General features: G+C 53.5%; 1 protein-coding gene across 2 annotated transcripts in view; it reads left to right on the top strand.

The window, feature by feature from the left end:
• The window catches only part of PLOD1 (procollagen-lysine,2-oxoglutarate 5-dioxygenase 1), a 42,608-nt gene that overhangs the window by 10,591 nt on the left and 16,399 nt on the right, over positions 1 to 15,618 (top strand). For both annotated transcript variants that reach the window (XM_005544770.4, XM_065529798.2), the window contains exons 2-10: positions 3,120 to 3,211; positions 4,916 to 5,049; positions 5,497 to 5,660; positions 7,409 to 7,521; positions 9,108 to 9,171; positions 11,541 to 11,638; positions 12,215 to 12,316; positions 12,889 to 13,020; positions 15,321 to 15,442. In XM_005544770.4, coding sequence (XP_005544827.3) covers positions 3,120 to 3,211; positions 4,916 to 5,049; positions 5,497 to 5,660; positions 7,409 to 7,521; positions 9,108 to 9,171; positions 11,541 to 11,638; positions 12,215 to 12,316; positions 12,889 to 13,020; positions 15,321 to 15,442 — 1,021 coding nt within the window. The remainder of the gene's footprint in view (positions 1 to 3,119; positions 3,212 to 4,915; positions 5,050 to 5,496; positions 5,661 to 7,408; positions 7,522 to 9,107; positions 9,172 to 11,540; positions 11,639 to 12,214; positions 12,317 to 12,888; positions 13,021 to 15,320; positions 15,443 to 15,618) is intronic.

Raw genomic sequence — 15,618 nt, 5'->3', positions numbered from 1 at the left:
CCCCCAGGACCCCAGCTGATCCCTGCCAATCTCTTCTGGGCCGCCTGGCGCCTGCCCCCTGCCCTGGGGCCAGATCCCTTCCCCGGCTACCCCTGCCTCACTGGCTCTGGCAAGCCAGGCCCCTTTGTTCCTGCAGTCTAGGTTCTTCCTGACTTCCTGAGGTGGTGGGAGGGGAGGGCCTTACCTGCCTGCTGTCAGTCTGGCCACCAGGTGAAAAGTGTAAGCTGCAGACCCTCAGGGAGCTAAAACTCACCCTAAGTGAGCTAAGACGATGAGCACCGCGGTGTGGGTCTTGCCTCTGTGGCTCGGAGGCCAGAGAGGAAAGGAGAAATCAGAGAAAGCTTCGTAGAGGTGGAAGGGACGTCATTGTCACTGGCCCTGGGACCTGGAGGAAGGTTAGAGAAAGGAGACATATGCTGGGTGTGGTGGCTCATGCCTGTAATCCCAGGACTTTGGGAGGCCGAGGTGGGCAGATCGGTTGAGGCCAGGAGTTCCAGACCAGCCTGAGCAACATGGCAAAACCTCGTCTCCACTAAAAAATTTAGCTGGGCATGGTGGTGTGCACCTGTAGTCCCTCCTAGCTACTCGGGAGGCTGAGGTGGGAGGATCACCTGAGTGCAGGAAGTTGAGGCTGCAGTGAGCCATGATTGTGCCTCTGCACTCCAGCCTGGGCAACAGGAGTGAAATTGGGTTCCCCTGGCCAAAACAAAAAACAAAAACAAGAAAGAGGACACAGAGGGAGCCATGGTAGGATGGGAGGAACCCAGCAAGGAGAGACCCCCCCAGTTGGAGGAGGGCCCCCATGATGGAGAGGGATGAGTATATCACCCGCCAGATCAGAGAGGGCCTTGAATGCCAGGCCAAGGCATTTGCTTCTCATTAATCAGCACCAGTAATACCTCTTTTTTTTGTTGTTGTTTTTTTAAGACAGAGTCTCACTCTGTCACCCAGGCTGGAGTGTGGTGGTGCGATCTTGGCTTACTGCAACCTCCACCTTCTGGGTTCAAGCAATTCTCCTGTCTCAGCCTCCCGAGTAGCTGGGACTACCGGCACATGCCACCACGCCCAGCTAATTTTTGTATTTTTAGTAGAAATGGGGTTTCACCATGATGGCCAGGCTGTTCTTGAACTCCTGATTTCAGGAGATCCGCCCTCCTCAGCCTCCCAAAGTGCTGGGATTATGGGTGTGAGCCACTGTACCTGGCCTTCAGTAATACCTCTTCATGTGTGCCGAGTATCCCAATAAGGATTTTACATGCCTGATCTCATTTAATTACTCCAGCAGCCCTGAGAAGTACTGTTATTATCCCTGCTTTCCAAGGGGGAAACTGAGCCTCAGAAGGGATAGGGACTTGCCCCAGGTCACATGGCTATGAAGGAGCAGAGCTAGGATTCTAACCAAGCAGGCTAGCTCCAGACTCCTCAATTCTCAGAGAACACAGCTTCAAAGTGTGCTCTGGGAGGGGCTTCCCCAGGGCTCCCTGAGATGCTCTCTGGGGAGTTATTTCCAGAAGGTTCTGTTGCAGAGGCAGGCCACACTGCAGAGCATGAGAGAGGTTCCTTGTTAAAAATGGAGGAATGGCTGCCCTGGCCAAAGGTCGGGAGTGGAGCAGTGGATTTCAAGTGAGTTTCCACTCTGGGCTGACTCATTGGTTGTAACAGCCTCAAGCATGGTGTTGGGAGAATCTAGAACCATGTGATACTCAGCAGGAAAGACTGGGATAGATTAGCAATGTCTGTCCTGGGTTAGGCATGGAGAGCAGGGACCTGTGAGCCATGTATTTGCTGTCCCTGGGCTAATGTGTATCATTGGCCAGAGAGATCTTCCTGGTGGTCAACATTCAGAGTAAATTCTTCCTTCCATGCCCTCTAAAGCCAGAAACTCAGTCCTATAATTCAGGGTGTAGACACCTCTCCTGTCTACAGCACATGCTTCATGACACGTTGGTCAGTGTATTTGTCTGTTTCATGTTGCTGTAAAGAAGTACCCATGGCTGGGTAATTTCTCAAGAAAAGAGGTTTATGTGGCTCACAGTTCTGTAGGCTATACAAGCATACCACCAGCATCTGTTCTGCTTCCAGTGAGGCCTCAGAAAGCTTTGATTCATGGCAGGCATGTCATATGGTGAGAGCTGGAGCAAGAGAGAGGAAGAAATACAAGGCTCTTTTAAACAACCAGCTCTCCGCTGGACACAGTGGCTCATGCCTGTAATCCCAGCACTTTGGGAGGCCGAGGCATGTAGATAATTTGAGGTCAGGAGTTTGAGACCAGCCTGGCCCAACATGGTGAAACCCCGCCTCTATTAAAAATACAAAAATTAGCTGGGTGTGGTGGCGAGTGCCTGTAGTCCCAGCTACTCAGGAGGCAGAGGTTGCAGTGAGTTGAGATCGTGGCACTGAAACAAACAAACAAAACAAACAAACAAACAAAAAAACCAGCTCTTTTGGCCAGGACGGTAACTCTTGCCTGTAATCCCAGCACTTTGGGAGGCCTAAGCAGATCACCAGAGGTCAGTGGTTCAAGACCAGCCTGGCCAACGTGGTGAAGCACCATCTCTACTAAAAATACAAAAATTAGCCAGGTGTGGTGGCACCTGCCTGTAGTCCCAGCTACTTGGGAGGCTGAGGCAGGAGAATAGCTTGAACCCAGGAGGTGGAGGTTGCAGTGAGACAAGATCATGCCACTGCACTCCAGCCTGGGTGACAGAGTGAGACTGTCTCAAAAAAATAAAAACCAACCACCTCTCACATGAACTCAGAGCAAGAACTCGCTCATTACCAAGGAGATAGCACCAAGCCATTCGTGAGGGATCTGCCCCTGTGACCCAAACACCTCCCACTGGGCCCCACCTTCAACACTGGGGATCACATTTCAACGTGCAATTTGAAGGGGACAAATATCCAACTATATCAGTCAGTTACTGGGTGGAGGGAGCCCTGGAGGAGACTCAGGAAACCTGGGTTATTTCCTGCTCTATCATTCCTTCCTCCCTGGGCCCTGTTCTGTGATGGGCCCAAGAAGACACTTTCTGAAAGAATTTGACAGGTCACTGGGAACAAAGACCTCCCTGTGACCTCCCTCATCCATTCCCATTCACCATACCCTCCCCTGTCTACAGACAACCTTTTAGTCCTCACGGTGGCCACTAAGGAGACCGAGGGATTCCGTCGCTTCAAGCGCTCAGCTCAGTTCTTCAACTACAAGATCCAGGTAAGGGGTTTCCTGGGCGAGGCAGAGATAGTGAGGGGTAGGCAGGAGGATCTAGGAGTTAGTGCCGTTTCCAAACTACCACAGCTCTTGAGATAGACGTGGGGTCCCAGGGGAGGCTTCTGGAAGCCTGAAGGATGAAAATGAGTCGGGAATGGGAAGACACAGCAGAGGACACAGCATGAGTCTACGGGGTGAGGGAGAGGTGGAGAGTTGGCTAGAGAAATGCTCAGATGTTAGTGTGCAGGAGTCTCACCTGAGGGTAGTTTAGGGGACAGGGCCTCGGGATCAGCATTTCCACAAGTTCCTCCAGGTAATTTGGGGATGGGCGTGCTCTAGACATCTTCCCTGTATTATAAACACTGCTCTAAAGAAACAGGAGTGGTCCGGCGCTGGGGCTCACACCTGTATTCCCAGCACTTTGGGAGGCCGATGATCCACTTTGGATCATCACCTGAGGTCAGGAGTTTGAGACCAGCCTGGCCAACCATGGCGAAACCCCGTCTCTACTAAAAATACCAAAAAAATTAGCTGGGCATGATGGCACACACCGGTAATCCCAGCTGCTTGGGAGGCTGAGGCAGGAGAATCACTTGAACCCGGGAGGTGGAGGTTGCAGTGAGCCGAGATGGTGTCACTGCACTCCAGCCTGGGCAACAGAGTGAAACTGTCACAAAAAAAAAAGGAAAAAGAAACATGAGCTAATGCCCAGTCGACCACTGGCATGGGCTTGGTGTCCTCTGTGTACAGTCCATGGGGCTGAGCCCTGCAGGGCGACGAGTATCCTGAGTGCTTCCTTATGTCAGGCACAAGGTTGGGCACTGGCAATAGGGTGATGGACAATACAGAACATGTCATTGCCTACACAGAGCTTGCAATCTACTGGCATTAAGTCAGCAAGCAAGTGTATTAGCTCACATGAATGAGGGTTGCAGGAGAGGGTTGCTTCAGGCATGACTGGATCCAGGGATTCAAGCAGCAAAGTGAGGGCCTTGTCTTTCCATCTCTAGGCCCTGTTTGTTTTCATTGTGGTGGCAAGATGACCACCAGCCACAGATTCATGTGCCCCAGTTTCTCAACTTCAGCAGAAGGAGGCAGCCTTTCCTTTTTGTGAAAGGTCTGCGGACTTTTCTGTTTTTGAGAGAACACTCCCAGGGAAGATGCTGATAGGCCATGCTGGGGTCACATGCTCAAATCTCGGTGTGGGAGGGGTAGGAAGGGTGGGACATTCTGATTGGACAGGCATGGTCACATGACCACCAGGAGCCAGGTAAGCGTCACACAGGTGGAGAATGGTTTCCTTACAGGGGAGGGTCAGAGTTGCTGGACCCACAGAAGCAAAAAAAATATTTCTTTCTTTTTTTCTTTTTTTGAGACAGAGTCTTGCTCTGTCTCCCAGGCTGAAGTGCAATGGTGCGGTTTCTGCTCACTGGAACCCTCACCTCCCGGGTTCAAGCAATTCTCCTGCCTCAGCCTCCCAAGTAGCTGGAATTAGAGGCATGTGCCACCACACCTGGCTAATTTTTGTGTTTTTAGTAGAGACAGGGTTTCGCCATGTTGGCCAGTCTAGTCTTTAATTCCTGACTTCAGTTGATCCACACGTCTCGGCCTCCCAAACTGCTGGGATTACCGGCATGAGCCACCCCGCCCGGCCCTGTGAAAATATTTCTTTACCAAAAGTCAATGTTAAGGGGTGTTTCACTCCAGGCGCTCGGCCTAGGGGAGGACTGGAATGTGGAGAAGGGGACGTCGGCAGGTGGAGGGCAGAAGGTCCGGCTGCTGAAGAAAGCTCTGGAGAAGCACGCAGACAAGGAGGATCTGGTCATTCTCTTCACAGACAGGTAGGTGGGTCAGGGCTTCCTGGCCCGAGCCCCTCAGAGGAAGATAGAATATTCTAAAATGAGCCCCTCCCAGAACATCGGGGAAGAAGGGGGACCACTCTAGCTACGATTGCCTAGTTTTAGGGTGTCCATTCCCGGTCTTAGTGAAGCCCATTCCCAAGCTTGGTGAAAAGATAAAGAGGAGGTGGCCCATGAGTGTGATGGGCCCACTTTAAGTAAGAGAAGAATGACATGCTATGGGGACCGTCTCTCTGCCCAGGGTTGGGGTGGGAACATGGCAGGCAGGGCTGCAGACAGAGACAGGTCCGTTTCCCAGATGGTGGCCCAGGCTGGCGTGGGCAGAGGGCCATTTGTGGAGCACTTGATCCCTGGTCCCTCCTGTCTGTGCCCTCACTGGGCCCCTGCTCACTCCTGCCCTGCTCCGTCTTCTTGCTGCTCTGGCCACAGCTACGACGTGCTGTTCGCATCGGGGCCCCGGGAGCTCCTGAAGAAGTTCCGGCAGGCCAGGAGCCAGGTGGTCTTCTCTGCTGAGGAGCTCATCTACCCAGACCGCAGGCTGGAGGCCAAGTATCCGGTGGTCTCCGATGGCAAGAGGTTCCTGGGCTCTGGAGGTGAGAGGCCTGGGTACAGGGTGCTTGGCCCAGCAGAGGGGTCGATCCCCTGCCTTTGTGAGGACCCCCCTTGTTTGACGTGCAATGTGGGTGTCTCACAGGTCTCCAGTGCAGAATGTCCTGAATAGAGCTCCTGAATTTTCAACCCCAAATGTGTTCTCCTGCAGTTCTCCTCATCTCATTCAACAGACACGCAGCCCCACGGACAGACCCAGGAGTCACTCCTGACTCCTCCCTTGCCCTCCTCCAATGCCAGTCTACTGTCCAATGCCAGTCACCTGTCTGCTACTTTTTAAATTTTGAGATGGCATCTCAATCTGTTGCCCAGGCTGGAGTGCAGTGGTGCAATCTCGGCTCACTGCAACCTCCGCCTCTTGGGCTCAAGCAATCCTCCTGCCTCAGCCATCCAAGTAGCTGGGATTACAGGCATGCACCACTATGCCCAGCTAATTTTTGTATATTTAGTAGAGATGGGGTTTTGCCATGTTGGCCAGGTGGGTCTTGAACTCCTGGCCTTAAGAGATCTACCTGCCTCGGCCTCCCAAAGTGCTGGGATTACAGGCGTGAGTCACCACACCTGGCCACCTGCCTCCTACTTCTTAAAGATCTCTGGAATCTGCTCTCTCCGGCCCACAGTTCACTGCCGCTATTCTCACTGGGCTCCTGGCTCTCGGTAGGAGCCTCCTTACTGCTCTGCCAATCCCTACCTTCATGCCCTTCCAGGCCATTCTCCATCCAGCAGCCAGAGGGGTCTTTAAACGATGCAAATCCAAGGCCAGGCGTGGTGGCTCACACCTGTAATCTCAGCGATTTGGGAGGCCGAGGTGGGCGGATCACGAGGTCAGGAGATCGAGACCATCCTGGCTAACATGATGAAAACCTGTCTCTACTAAAAATACAAAAAATTAGCCAGGCGTGGTGGCAGGTGCCTGTAGTCCCAGCTACTCAGGAGGCTGAGGCAGGAGAATGGCGTGAACCCGGGAGGCGGAGCTTACAGTGAGCCAAGATTGTGCCACTGTACTCCAGCCTGGGCAACAGAGCGAGATTCCGTCTTATAAATAGATAGATAAATAAATAAGATGTAAATTCACACACATCACTTAATGACTTTCCACTGCATGGAGAATAAAATCCACAGGCCTCTTTTCAACCTCAGATGGGGATCTGCCATCTGCCCTGAACAGACACTTTTTTCCACTGGTCCAGAGTAAGCACAGTCCAAATGGCCTTGCCCTGGCGCAGGCCCAGGAGTAGGGGTGTCCCATTACTCTTGTGGTTGCCTGTCACCAGTCTGTACTGTAGCTAGGAGCCCATGTGGGCTTTCCCACCATGCCAGGTCTCAGCCCCCAAGGCGCTGTGTGAGCTTGGCCCAGCCTTGCCCTTCTCTGGGCCAAGTTTCCCAGATAACTGTAAGAAGGGGCACGAGGCCTGTATCCTCCCAGCCCTGCTCTCCGGGGGCTCCTCGCCCAATCCGTTTCTTCACCACCTATGTGGTGCCCAGCACCGAACAGTACAGGTTAGTGGGCACCATTATCCTTGGGGTCAGTAGGAACTCACAAGTGGCATTCACTGGCAGGCCCATTTCCAACATGCAGCCCCACCTCCTGTCAATTCAGGACTTCTGAGAGGTGGCAGGGTTTGTGAGCATATGAGTGGAGGTGGATGAGAGGGAAGGGTGGGAGGAGGCCCCTGGGTTACAGGCTGGAAGCTAAGGGTCTGTCTTGGTGTCCCCACGCACCAACCTTCAGGCTTCATCGGTTATGCCCCCAACCTCAGCAAACTGGTGGCCGAGTGGGAGGGCCAGGACAGCGACAGCGACCAGCTGTTTTACACCAAGATCTTCTTGGACCCAGAGAAGAGGGTAAGAGGCAGGGGGTGGGCCAAAGGAGAGGGGTCTGGGGATCCACTGGCCAGGCTGCATGGGAACAGCTCCTCTCAGGCCTGAACCTCCGGGTTGGTGTCTTAGAGGCAGCATTGTTCAGTGGTTCAGAATAAGGACTTCAGGGCCAAGGTGCCTGGGTTCTAATCCCAGCTCACTGTTTACTAGTTGTGTGACATCGGGCAGCTTCTCTGTGCCTTGTTTTTTCCGTTATAAAATGCAATAATGGGCCAGAGGCGGTGGCTCACACCTGTAATCCCAGCACTTTTGGAGGCCGAGGTGGGTGGATCACCTGAGGTCAGGAGTTTGAGACCAGCCTGGCTAACATAATGAAACCCTGTCTCTACTAAAAATACAAAAATTAGCCGGGTGTGGTGGCGGGTGCCTGTAATCCCAGCTACTCAGGAGGCTGAGGCAGGAGAACTGCTTGAACCTGGGAGGTGGAGGTTGCAGTGAGCCGAGATCATGCCATTGCACTCCAGCCTGGGCAACAAGAGCAAGACTCTGTCTCAAAAAAAATTAATTAATTAAAAAAATAAAAAAATTAAAATTAAAATAATGCAATAATGATAGTACTTTCTCACAGAGATGTTGTCAGGATTAAATTGATTAATATATGTAGAATATTTTATTTATTTATTTGAGATAGGGTCTCACTGTCACCCAGGCTGATGTGCAGTGGCAGAAACATAGCTCACTGCAGCCTCAGCCTCCCGGACTCAAGCGATCCTCCCACCTCAGCCTCCTGAGTAGCTGGGACTATAGGCATGCGCCCCCTTAAAATTTTTTTATAGAGATGAAATTTCGCTGTGTTACCCAGGCTGGTCTCAAACTCCTAGGTTCAAGTGATCCTTCTGCCTCAGCCTCCCAAAGTGCTGGAATGACAGGTGTGAGTCACCGCACCCGACCCACGTGTAGAATATTTGGAGTAGTGGCCAGGCGCAGTGGCTCATGCCTGTCGTCCCAGCACTTTGGGAGGCCGAGGCGGGTGGATCACCTGAGGACAGGAGTTCGAGACCAGCCTGCCCAACATTGCAAAACCCCATCTCTACTAAAAATACAACAACAACAAAAATTAGGCATGGTGGTGCACACCTGTAGTCCCAGCTACTCGGGAGGCTGAGGCAGGAGAATTGCTCGAACCCGGGAGGCAGAGGTTGCAGTGAGCCAAGGTCATGCCACTGCATTCCAGCCTGGGTGACAAGAGGGAAACTCTGTCTCAAAAACCAGAATATTTGGAGTAGCTATGTGCTTGGCAGGCGCTGGTTACTTTTACGGCCGTCGTTGTTGTAGGTGAGCCGGCTGCATTCTTAGATTCCTTCCAGTTCAGAGTCCCTGGTTTTCTGTGAATGGAGCCACTAGACTGTAGACCCCAGGAGCTTGGCTGCTGGCCTTCTCTGGGCACCCAACTGCCCTGATGTGATATGGCAGAGTAGGTGTGGGGAGAAAGGGCCGAGGCTGGGGGACAGATTCCCCCCACTGGGTGAGACTGTGAGGGGAATTCCCCCCACTGGGTGAGACCCCCCAGGGCCTGTCCCTGCTGCAGCCTGGTACCCTCTTTCGTGCAGGAACAGATCAATATCACCCTGGACCACCGCTGCCGTATCTTCCAGAACCTGGATGGAGCTTTGGGTGAGCAGCCCCCATGGGGAGGGGTGGATCCTGAGAGGGGTGATAGGAAGGATTCCTGGCAGAGCCTGCGCCCAAGGAAGAGAACTGGGCTGCTTCTTTCTGGCCATTGTGCTGGGAGGTCACTGGGTTCATCCCTAGGTCCCCAGGGACCACTTGGATGTCCCGGCGCAGAGCCGTGTCTCTCTTGGGGGCCTGGGACAGGTGAGCATTCAGTCTGGGAGGAGTTGGGGGATGTGCACAGCAGGTGCTGGACCCCCTGCCCTGCATACGAGGTCCTTGCAGGTGGGCGCTCCTTCCCTGCTTTCCCGGCCCTCCCACCTTCCAGGTGAAGCAGTCCTAGGCTGGGGGCAGGAACTCAGCTGGTGGCATAGGCAGCTTGGGAAGCAAAAGGCTACTTGACCCTTGATGCCACAAACATCCCTGGGTCTGGCCTCATGTCTGTGGCTGGTGATGACATTGCTTTGCCATAGGTCTTCCTGAGTGATCTCAAGCAAGTCACACCTCCTCCCCACAGGGGACTCAGTTTTCTTATCTTTCCAAAAGGGAAGTGAACCAGATCCACTCATTGCTGACTTTGTGGCTAAATGGCCCTTTTGAGAATCTGATGAAAGCTACGGCTCTGCTCCCAGAAAGATGCAGAAACAGTGTGCCCTTTGCCTGTGGTTTCTGGGGGTTAAGAAGCACTAAGTTCAGATCCAGGCCAGTCAGGAGCTATCTGTTTTCCTTTTTTTTTTTTGTCTTAAGATGGAGTCTTGCGCTGTCGTCCAGGCTGGAATGCAGTGGCGAATTCTCAGCTCACTGCAACCTCTGCCTCCCAGCCTCCCAGGTTCAAGCAATTCTCCTGCCTTAGCCTCCCAAGTAGCTGGGATTACAGGCGCACGCCACCATGCCCGACTAATTTTTGTATTTTTTTAGTAGAGATGGGGTTTCACCATGTTGGCCAGGCTGGTCTCGAACTCCTGACCTCAGGTGATCTGCCTGCCTCGGCTTCCCAAAGTGCTGAGATTACAGGCGTGAGCCATCATGCCCAGCCCTGTTTTAATTTTTAAAATAGAGACAGGGTGTCACTATGTTGCGCAGGCTTGTCTCAAACTCCTGGGCTCAAGTGATCCTCCCACTTCGCCTCCCAAAGTACTGGGATTACAGGTGTGAGCCAGCGTGCCCAGCTGAAATACCCATTTTCCTATGTGTAGACTAATAGGGTCAAACATGGGTATTGGGGGCTGGGCACAGTGGCTCATGCCTGTAATCCCAGCACTTTGGGAGGCCAAGGCGGGTGGATCACCAGAGATCAGGAGTTCGAGACCAGCCTGACCAACATGGCGAAACCCTGTTTCTACTAAAAATACAAAAATTTGCTGGGCATGGTGGCATGTGCCTATAATCCCAGCTACTCGGGAGGCTGAGGCAGGAAAATCACTTGAACCTGGGAGGTGGAGGTTGCAGTGAGCCAAGATCATGCCACTACACTCCAGACTGGGCAATAGAATGAGACTCTGTCTCAAAAAAAAAAAAAAAAAAAAAAAAATGGGCCTGGTGTGGTGGCTCACGCATGTAATCCCAGCACTTTGGGAGGCCGAGGCGGGTGGATCACAAGGTCGGGAGATCAAGACCATCCTGGCTAACATAGTGAAACTCCGTCTCTACTAAAAATGCAAAAATTAGCTGGGCATGGTGGCGGGTGCCTGTAACCTGTAATCCCAGCTACTCGGGAGGCTGAGGCAGGAGAGTCACTTGAACTTGGGAGGTGGAGGTTGCAGTGAGCCGAGATTGTGCCACTGCGCACTCCAGCCTGGGTGACAGAGTGAGACTCTGTCTCAAAACACACACACACACACACACACACACACACACACACACACACACACACACACACACAAACAACATGGGTATTGGGGCCCTGCTAAAGGGGCTTCCTCCACTGGGACAAGATCTGTCCTGATCATGCCCAGGCCTCCCCTTTGTGTGGCTCTGGCATTTTCTCAGTGCTGCTCTGCCTACTCAGAGAAGGCGCCTCCCAGACCCTTTCTCTTGGGGCTTCTCTGAGGTGCCTGGAGCTGGGATGTTCCACGTCTTTGTTCTTCTCCCAGTCCCTGCTTCTGGCTGTAAGTAACCACAACAAGTACAGGGGTTGCCATGGATTCTGTGCTCATCATGGGCCAGGCTTGGTGCCCCACGCTTGCCCAACACAAATCCTCCCCCTCACCCTATGAAGAAGGGATTATTCCTGAAACTGAGGCATAGAGAGAAGTGACTTGCCCAAGGACATAATCTACCCACTGCAGAGCTGGGATTTGAGCCCACTGGTTGGACCCTGAGCCTGACTTCTGGGTCTGATGCTGGGTGGGGCTGTGCTTTCTGACCCCCAGATGAGGTCGTGCTCAAGTTTGAAATGGGCCATGTGAGAGCGAGGAACCTGGCCTATGACACCCTCCCAGTCCTGATCCATGGCAACGGGCCAACCAAGGTAGGGGGGCCCCCAGCCCCTGGGGAGTGTGCGAGGGGGGCCAGAGCCCCAATTTCTCACCGTGACCCCACAGTATCCCCCTGGGGCCAGGAACACCTACCTGGGGGCCTGCTATGAACTCACTATTTCTGTCCTCACATCTGAGCTCAGCGTGGTGCCTTCTCTTCCTGCTGTGTTGGTCAGTGGTACTCCGTCTATTCTTGCTGGGCACAGGACACATAGGAGGCTGCTGTCCCCATCCAGGCCTAGGCTGGGCTACCAGAGCCATCTGTACTCTGTCACCCCCGGGCAGAGTCATTTACTCACTCAGTAAACCTTTATTTCACATTTGCACTAGACCCAGGAATCTGCATTTTACAAGCTCTCAGGAGAAGCACTGGAGTGCCAAGCCCTCCCCCGCCCTCTCTCAGAGTGGCTTGGTGATCTCCTGGGGATGGAGCATTATCTCCAAGACCCCCTTAGGGAGTGGGAGAAGGCTGGATTCTGCTGACCCACCAGGGGCCCAGGGAGATGTGAGTCAGGGCTGTGGCGGGTAGGGCTGACCGGCTTCTCTGTGACCCCACGTTTCCCCAACAGCTGCAGCTGAACTACCTGGGCAACTACATCCCGCGCTTCTGGACGTTCGAGACGGGCTGCACCGTGTGTGACGAAGGCCTGCGCAGCCTCAAGGGCATTGGGGTGAGGCTGCGCCCAGGCCTGTGCCTGAGGGACACGGGGGGCTCAGTCCCCTGAGATGGCGAGATGGGTGATTCTGGAATAGACTCCATTGTCTTTGGTGGAAAGTGAAGAGGTCATCTCCCTGCCTAGGGTTCTATCTCGATTGCCACCCAAGTGCCTTCTCCTGGAAGCCCTCTCAGACTGCATGTCTCTAGCTTCCTCCGAAATGTCCAGGTTCTGGTTTCTTCTGCCTGGTCCTTCAGGCTCTCCTGCAGCCCCCTCCCCATCCCATGAACCTCATCCTCATTTATGACTCAACTTGAACACCACGCCAGCCACTGTCTCCTGATAGCAGGCCCTCAACCGGGTCCTTGCTCCAGGCCTGGGCTTCTGCTGCTCCCTCCCCAGGGCACCTTCCTGCTGCTTCCCTGCCCTCCTGCACCCCCTGCCTGGAGGTCCCCAGCCTGGGCACCTTTCTTGGGAAGTCTACCTGCTTCTGATTCTGGCTCTGGCTTCCTTGGGCCACCTTGGGGTGGAGTGGCAGCGCTGCGGCCGGACACTGCTGGACTCTCATGCCGCCCTCCCTGGTGCAGGATGAAGCTCTGCCCACGGTCCTGGTCGGCATGTTCATCGAACAGCCCACGCCGTTCGTGTCCCTGTTCTTCCAGCGGCTCCTGCAGCTCCACTACCCCCGGAAACACATGCGACTTTTCATCCACAACCACGTGAGTAGCAGGCACTCTGAGGGGTCGTCATGTGGCTTAGGTCCAGGGCCCAGCTTCACAACATAGCCTGAGACCCCTGAGGGTCTCACTGAATCTTGCTTATCTGGGCCAAATGACAGTCACCAGTGGACTGTGTCCCCAAATCACTGAGTTGACTTTGGAGTCAGTCTGGGTGAGTTTGAATCCCAGTGCCACTATTTTTATTGGCTGTGTGACCTTGGGCACATTACTCAACCTCTCTGTGCTTTAGTTTCTCATCTATAAAATAGGGATAATAGTCGGGCGTGGTGGCTCACACCTGTAATCCCAGTACTTTGGGAGGCCGAGGTGAGTGCATCACCTGAGGTCGGGAGTTCGAGACTAGCCTGACCAACATGGTAAAACCCTGCCTCTACTAAAAATACAAAATTAAGCCGATTGTGGTGGCACATGCCTGTAATCCCAGCTACTCAGGAGGCTGAGGCAGGAGAATCGCTTGAACCTGGGAGGTGGAGGTTGTAGTGAGCCAAGATCACGCCATTGCACTCCAGCCTGGGCAACAAGAGCAAAACTCAGTCTCTAAATAAATAAATAAATAAAAAGTAAATAAATAAAATAGGGACAATAATTGTCCAATCACACAGAATTGCTGCAAGGGCTAAGCAAATTGACATGTGAAGTCCGTAAAAGGTGCCTGGTGCACAGGACACATATAGGTGCTTCTAACCGTTGTCATCTTCACTTCCATCCCTGGCCCTGTTAATCCTTCCTAATTGTACCTGGTGGCAGTCAAATTGGTTTTCTTTGTTTTTTTTTTTTGAGACAGAGTCTCGCTGTGTCACCCAGGCTGGAGTGCAGTGGTACGATCCCAGCAATTTGGGAGGCCGAGGCAGGCGGATCATGAGGTCAGAGAGGTTGAGTAATGTGCCCAAGGTCACACAGTGGTACGATCTTGGCAACCTCTGCCTCTTGGGTTCAAGCGATTCTCCTGCCTCAGCCTCCCACGTGACTGGGACTACAGGCATGCGCCATCACAACTGGCTAATTTTTTTTTTTTTTTTTTTTTTTGAGACAGGCTGGAGTACAATGGCATGATCTCAATTCACTGCAACCTCTGCCTCCTGGGTTCAAGCCATTCTCCTGCCTCAGCCTCCCGAGTAGCTGGGATTACAGGCACCCGCCACCACGCCTGGCTAATTTTTTGTATTTTAGTAGAGATGGGGTTTCACCATGTTGGCCAGGATGGTCTTGATCTCCTGACCTCATGATCCACCCGCCTCAGCCTCCCAAAGTGCTGGGATTACAGGCGTGAGCCACCGCGCCCAGCCGGACTGTTGTTTTTCCTTTTTTTTTTTGAAATGGAGTCTCGCTGTGTGGCCCAGGCTAGAGTGCAGTGGTGCGATCTTGGCTCACTGCAACCTCTGCCTCCTGGGTTCAAGCAGTTCTCTGCCTCAGCCTCCTGAGTAGCTGGGATTACAAGTGCCCACCACCATGCCTGGCTAAATTTTTGTATTTTTAGTAGAGATGGGGTTTCACTATCTTGGCCAGGCTAGTGAACTCCTGACCTTGTGATCCACCGGTCTCAGCCTCCCAAAGTGCTGGGATTACAGGCATGAGCCACTGCACCCGACATGGACTGTTGTTTTTCTTTCTCTTTTTTTTTTTTTTTTTTTTTTGAGACAGAGTCTCACTCTGTCGCCCAGGCTGGAGTGCAGTGGCCGGATCTCAGCTCACTGCAAGCTCCGCCTCCTGGGTTCATGCCATTCTCCTGCCTCAGCCTCCTGAGTAGCTGGGACTACAGGCGCCCGCCACCTCGCCCAGCTAGTTTTTTGTATTTTTTAGTAGAGACGGGGTTTCACCGGGTTAGCCAGGATGGTCTCGATCTCCTGACCTCGTGATCCACCCATCTTGGCCTCCCAAAGTGCTGGGATTACAGGCTTGAGCCACCGCGCCTGGCAGACTGTTGTTTTTCAAAGCAAAGTCGAGGATCACCTGACACATTTGGTAACAAAGTGGATTCCTGGGCCACACCTAGTAATCAGCAATGTCCCTGGATGTGGGATCCTAAGAGTGGTGGCGGGGCTCTATCCTGATGACAGAGGCCCTTAGAAGGCCTGGCCTGGTCAGGGGAGAATGGGCAAAGGATGGCCAGGGAAGGGCGTTCCTGGCACAGGGCTGGCATGGGCAAAGGAAAGTAGATGGCCGGGGTGCCAGAGATGAAGGGGCACAGCATGGCAGTGACAGCAGGTGCTGCAGTCCCTGGGTGGAAGCTGTGTCCTCCTCCTCACCTCCCCCAACCCCTTCCCCATCCTCACCCCCAGGAGCAGCACCACAGGGCTCAGGTGGAAGAGTTCCTGGCAGAGCATGGCAGCGAGTACCAGTCTGTGAAGCTAGTGGGCCCCGAGGTGCGGATGGCGAATGCGGACGCCAGGAACATGGGCGCGTGAGTTGTGGGCCACAGTACTCTCCACTGACAGTGGTGGGTGGGGGAGCTGTGGCTGTGGTAAGGAGCAGCAGGCTGAGTGACAGGAGTTCAGAAGGCTGTGTCTGCTCTAGCAAGTTCTGCCCCTCTCTGGGCCTTGGAGTTTCCATCTGTCAAATGGGAAAATAGCCTCTGTC

Source organism: Macaca fascicularis, chromosome 1, assembly GCF_037993035.2.
Source record: "Macaca fascicularis isolate 582-1 chromosome 1, T2T-MFA8v1.1".
Taxonomy (NCBI): Eukaryota; Metazoa; Chordata; class Mammalia; order Primates; family Cercopithecidae; genus Macaca; species Macaca fascicularis.
The sequence above is the reverse complement of the archived record's forward strand: the minus strand, read 5'-3'. Positions and strand labels throughout refer to the sequence as shown.